We start from the raw sequence: 6192 nt of genomic DNA, 5'->3' as shown, positions 1-6192 counted from the left end.
GTATAATAACATCGGTTCACCGATGTTTGGCGCGGCCAGGATTGGGTTGCTCGCCAGAAGGGTTTTTATTTCTTCCAGTCCAGTTGTTGCCGTGTTCGTCCACTCGAAGTGATCGGTTCGCCGTACAAGGCGATAGAGTGGCAGTGTCTTTTCTCCCAATCTAGAGATAAAGCGGCTTAGAGCTGCCACGCAACCCGCGAGTTTTTGGACTTGTTTAAGGTCTGTTGACGTAGCCAATTGTGATAGAGCTCGGATTTTGGCTGGATTTGCTTCAATTCCTCTGTTGGAAACGATGAAGCCCAGCAGTTTTCCAGTGGGGACGCTGAAGACGTACTTTTCCAGATTGAGCTTAATGTCATACGCGCGGAGGTTGTCGAATGTGAGACGTAAGTCGTCTATTAGTGTCTCGACGTGCCTGGTTTTGATGACGACATCGTCGACATAGGCTTCAACTGTCTTGCCGATCTGTTTCTCCAGGCATGTTTGAATCATGCGTTGGTATGTGACGTCGGCGTTCTTAAGCCTGAAGGGCATGGTGTTGAAGCAGAATGGCCCATATGGGGTAATGAATGCTATTGCAGCTTGATCGGACTCCTTCATTTTGATTTGATGGTATCCAGTGTTGTGTGTATTTTGCATGGGCCATCGAGCCATCCCTCCAAAACGGTTCCATGCCGCATAATGGGTTTATGTTTCTTGGCTATTAGACTAGGCGTGTCACGAGGATGTGCCCTTTTCGCCTGGACCAGCAGTTGAGTTGGGACCAATGGCTCCCAACAAGCTACCTGATCTCTCCAGGCGCTTTCCATTGCGCTGTACTTCTGTACGATAGTTTCCAAGTCAGCGAAGTGTAGTATATGGTGGTGATTAATGGCGTTGAGGATTCCTTCGTTCGTGCAATTGTTGCAGAACGCAAATATCGCGTCCTCGTCACGGCAATCTTTAACCTTGTCCTTGACAAGGAGGAATCTGGCCCAGAAGTGGTGGACCGTTTCCTGAGACTGCTATTGTATGCTCATGAGAGCGCTTATGTCTGGGTGGGTGGGTGGAATTGGATTCGGACCCTGACCCGGTCGATGATCCGGAGTCCAAAGGTTTTCCAGACTCAAGAGTACGGGCTCCGGAGTATCTTCTGATTGCTTATGCCCGCCGTCCGATTCTATGTTCGGAAGGCCGGTCACCTCCTTTTGCTGGTGGGTGTCCGGCTCTGCAGGTTCGGCGGTCTGGACATAGTCCGTCTTTAGTATATGGGAAGAGTTGCCGTCTTGCTCCTTGACTGCCGCTATCTGGTGGGTGACCGGTGGAGATTTGATTTCTCTTTGGTCGGGTTTAAGCCCGATCCGATCGTAATCTGTGGCGATTCCCAGGGCGGCGATGCGATCAAGGAGCTCGTTTAAAGACAAAAAATCCGCCAGATCCATCTGCTTGGAGTGTTTGGAGTCGATACGAAGGGGATTTTCGAAGGCCCGAGAGGTCATCTTTGGCTTAGCCGCCGAACGGGCGGTCATGGTAAAGCCGCCCAGCCGGAGGGTTTGGCCTGGGGCCAATTCTCCTCTGGCGGTGATATTGTCTTTAAAGACGAGGCGAGTCATCGATCCTATCATCGATGGCACAGTGGAACCCTCAATGAAAGCACCAATGTCGGTGTCAAAACCGGCGGATCTCGGGTAGGGGGTCCCGAACTGTGCGTCTAAGGTCGATGGTAACAGGAGACAGGGGACACGATGTTTACCAGGTTCGGGCCCTCTCTATGGAGGTAATACCCTACTTCCTGCTTGATTGATCTTGATGAATATGAGTATTACAAGAGTTGATCTACCACGAGATCGTAATGGCTAAACCCTAGAAGTCTAGCCTGTATGACTATGAATGGGTATCTCCCCCTCCGGACTAAGTCCTCCGGTTTATATAGACACCGGGAGGATCTAGGGTCACACAAGGTCGGTTACAAAGAAAGGAATCTACATATCCAGTCGCCAAGCCTGTCTTCCACGCCAAGGAGAGTCCCATTCGGACACGGGTGCCGTCTTCGGTCTTCATATCTTCACAGCCCATCAGTCCGGCCCATAGTTAACAGGCCGGACGCCCGAGGACCCCTTAGTCCAGGACTCCCTCAGCGGGAGCCCCCGAGGCCCGAGGGCGGCACTCCGGGGCGTGTACAACCCCACTCATTATTACGTGAGAGTGTCACGAGCGGAGACCTTCACAGGCGTGAGCCTTGCTTCATATCACCAGACGAGGGCCCCGCCTTGCGCCACCCTCGACCACCATTGGGGCGTCTGGAAACCAGGACGATGCCAAGGGGCAAAGGGGATGCTAGCGGCGACCACGGGCCCTCTTCCGGGGGGATGGCTCACCAGCGCCTCCCCGACAGAGGGCCTATCTCCGGGCGACGCCTTGCTCCATGCGATGCGGGGAGGGGTCTTGCTCCCGGATCCTTCCTTGCATCCCCAAGTGCGCTCCCCTTGGTGGAAGGGGGACTGCCGTGCTGGGGCCGTCGTCCATCGCTGTGACCTAATCCACTTGCGACCCATGGTTAGCGTAAGCCTGCTCCTGAGAGATTAGCGGTACCCTGTAGCTGTTGTCATCGGCATGGTCGGCGAGGCTCCCGGGTGGCTCATGGAAGGCCTCAAGTTCTAGCACCTCCTCTTCCCAGCCTGGCTCGAGGAACGAGCCAGGATTATCTTCCGGCGTGTATTCCTGGTCCATCATGCAGGGCACGTAGGTCTCCGAAGCCGTCGCCCCGAAAACCTCGCCGAAGTGCCCCGCGCTCCATGTCACCCGGCCCGGTGTGCCACCCTGAGGATGGTAGGGCGGCATCCTGCAGGGGCCATGGGTGGCAACGCTCGTGTTGCGCCTATCGGGGGTGGCACAGGTGCGGTTGGGCGTCTGGCGCCGCTGGTTGCGCCGATGTCGACGAAACCTCCTGGTGCGCCCGGGGGCTCGCGGGCGCGGCAAGGCCCGCCGTGCGATCAGGCCGCAACCTGAGGCATAAGCAAGGAGCAGAAAGGCGGCGCTCCCCTGGCTGCGGCATCTAATAGCTCGGCGACGAGCTCCAACAATGCATCTCAGCCATTCTCCATCAGTCGGCACCGCAACAGCTCCCGTGCCACTATGAGTGCGGCCCTCGTGTTCGCTTGTTCCCGCAGGGTGTGCGGCGCCATTGCCGCGGCGTAGCTTGAGGCCCTTGCGGCTGCCCGCGCGCGCCGCGGGGTAAGGGTGGACGGCGTTGGGCCGCGCCGCCCGCTCCCCGCAGCGTTTAGCGGCGCGCGTGCTGCCCGAGGCGCGGAGTTGGGGTCTTCTTGGGAGGTCGATGCCACACGGGCTGGCCAGGCCGCCCAGTGGTCAACGTTGGCCCTCAGGTCGCCGGTCATCGGCACTGTAGAGTACTGGCAGGTCTGCTGATGGAAGAGAGGCTTCGACGCACCCCTACCTGGCGCGCCAAATGTCGGATTTCGGGTTCTGGCAAAACCCTTGAGGTTCGAACACTGGGGTGCGCACGAAGATCTCTCCTCCCCCTAGCACTCTCCCTCGCCGCGATCTCAAGGCTCAGCGCGTCGAACTCGCAGAACAAAGGGACATAAGATTTATACTGGTTCGGGCCACCGATGTGGTGTAATACCCTACTCCAGTGTGGTGTGGTGGATTGCCTCTTGGGCTGAGGAAGAATAGTTACAAGGGAAGAACAGCCTCCTGAGGAGAGGTGCTCTTGTGCTTGGTGAGTTTGTGTGGATGAGGATGATCTGAATGGCCTCCGATCAGTTGCCTCCTACTATGGTGGCTAGCCCTATTTATAGAGGCCCTGGTCCTCTTCCCAAATGCTGGCGAGAAGGGATGCCACAACGGCCAAATTTGAAAGGAGACAACTAGTACAAGTTATCCTGACTAAAGGTGGTCTTTGCCTGCCAAAGGCTCTGGTGGTGACGCCGTCCTGGGCTCCACGGTGACCTCCGTCCCGCTGTCCTGCTGGTCTTGGTCTTGTTGCACTGATATGGAAACCTTTGCCTGATGCCTCGGGACTCCTCGCCTACGCTTGCCTCTTTAGCACCAAAGAGGAAACGAGGACACTGTGCGCGCTGGAGCCCGCCTGGCCCCAGTCGCCATGGCTTGCGTCACAGGAACCTCGTGAGGTGCCCCTTGCCTTGATCTCTCCACCCATCGCGAGCCAGCCCTGGTGAGGCCGCCCCCGAGGAGGTCTTGCGTCGTCCGCCTCGCGAGGCTCGACCCCTCGCGAGGGTCTTGAGTGTTTGCTGGTGAAGATGGGCCGTACAGGGCCACTGGTGGAGCCACGCCGTGGGCCGCAGGAAGGCAAGTCTGGGGACCCCCGTTCCCAGGACGCTGACAATCAATCAAGCAGGAAGTAGGGGATTACCTCCATCAAGAGGGCCCAAACATGGGTAAACATTGTGTCCCCTGCCTCCTGTTACCTTTGATCCTTAGACGCGTTGTTCGGGACCCCTACCCGAGATCTGCCAGTTTTGACACCGACACCGGGGACTGCTGAACCCAGCCCAGGGGCTGCCATGCTCAACCCGACTGCCGTCATCCCCAACCCGGGGGCTGCTGCTCCAGAGCCCGCCACGGTGGCCGTCTTTGCCATAGTGACGGCTCCATCATGGGCCCTGCCAATCTCAGAGTTCCTGGAGAACGGAGTCCTCCCCATGGACGAAACCAAGGCCCGGCAAGTGCAATGTCGGGCGTCCGCCTACAACATCATCAACAACGAGCTCGTCAAGCACAGCTCGACGGGTGTTTTCCAACGCTGCGTCGAGCAGGACAAGGGCATAGAGATCCTCCTCGACATACACCAGGGCGAGTGCGGGCACCACGCCGCCTCGAGGTCCTTGGTGGCCAAGGCTTTTCGCCATGGTTTCTATTGGCCCACGGCCCTCTAAGACGCCGAGTCGCTTATCCTCAAGTGTGAGGGATGCCAGCGCTTTAGCAAGCGCAGCCACCAGTCGGCTTCAGCACTGTGAACCATCCCGATCACCTGGCCCTTCGCGGTCTGGGGACTGGATATGGTAGGGCCTTTCAAGACCACTCGAGGCGGCATGACGCACTTGCTGGTGGCGGTGGACAAGTTCACCAAGTGGATCGAGGCACGACCAATCAAGAAGTTGGACGGGCCGACGGCCGTCCGGTTCGTTAAGGACATCGTGGTGCGCCACGGCATCCCGCACATCATCATCACGGAAAATGACACCAACTTCACCAAGGGCGCGCTCGCGCAGTATTGCTCCATCTCCGGCATCCGCGTCGACTTGGCCTCCGTGGCCCACCCTCAGTCCAACAGTCTGGTCGAGCGGGCCAACAGCCTCATCCTATCCGGCATCAAGCCGCGGCTTGTTGAGCTGCTCGTCCGTTCACCCTGCAGCTGGCTTGATGAGTTGCCGGCTATCCTCTGGAGTCTACAAACAACGCCAAACCGGTCGATCGGGTTCACCCCGTTCTTCCTTGCCTACGGAGCAGAAGTCGTCATCCCAACCGACATCGAGTTCGACTCACCGCGAGTCGGGATGTACACCGAAGCCGAAGCCAAGGAAGCCTGCGAAGACGGCGTCGACCTACTCGAGGAAGTATGCCTTTTGGCACTTAGCCAATCTGCCATCTACCAGTAGGGCCTAAGGCACTACCACAGCAAGAAGATCAATCCCCTCGCGTTCCGCAAGGGAGACCTCGTCCTTCGGCTTATCCAGCAGCAAGCCAGTCAGCACAAATTGGCCTCCCCATGGGAAGGCCCCTTCATCGTCAGCAAGGCCCTATGTGACCGCAACGCCTACTACCTCATCGATGCCCGTAAGACGAACAAGTGCAAGAGAGACACCGCCGGCGAAGAAACAACCTGGCCGTGGAATGCAGAGCTCCTCCGCTCATTTTACAGTTAGCCGTGTGCACATATGTATCACTACCTTTTGTATCCGCATGAAAAACTATGGGGTCGATCCTCGAACGACGCTCGTGGGCTGCCCTTTCCAGCCAAGTTATTGTGTTCCACACGTTTGTGCATTTTTTCTCAAAAAACCGCCACCGCCGGGTTGACTCGCTCAACCCGGGGGCTCGGGGGCTGGCTGGCTTGGCCACCACCCGCCGCCTTCCTTAGCACATCTCGGCATGTTCAAGTTGCCGCGACCCTCCACTTCACCCTATGCCACAGAACCGGCTTCGGTTGTTGGCCGGCGAGAAACATGGGCC

At 57.8% G+C, this 6192-nt stretch overlaps 1 protein-coding gene across 1 annotated transcript; it reads left to right on the top strand.

Moving 5' to 3' along the window:
• Positions 1 to 4523: 4523 nt before the first annotated feature.
• LOC109750412 (uncharacterized) lies at positions 4524 to 4895 on the top strand. The gene has a single exon (XM_020309368.1). It carries the CDS (start codon positions 4524 to 4526, stop codon positions 4893 to 4895), a length of 372 nt encoding a protein of 123 aa, XP_020164957.1.
• The last annotated feature ends 1297 nt before the right edge of the window (positions 4896 to 6192 follow it).

The sequence above is a fragment of the Aegilops tauschii genome, chromosome 4 (genome assembly GCF_002575655.3).
Source record: "Aegilops tauschii subsp. strangulata cultivar AL8/78 chromosome 4, Aet v6.0, whole genome shotgun sequence".
In the NCBI taxonomy this organism is placed as follows: Eukaryota; Viridiplantae; Streptophyta; class Magnoliopsida; order Poales; family Poaceae; genus Aegilops; species Aegilops tauschii.
This window is presented reverse-complemented; position numbering and strand designations above follow the sequence as displayed.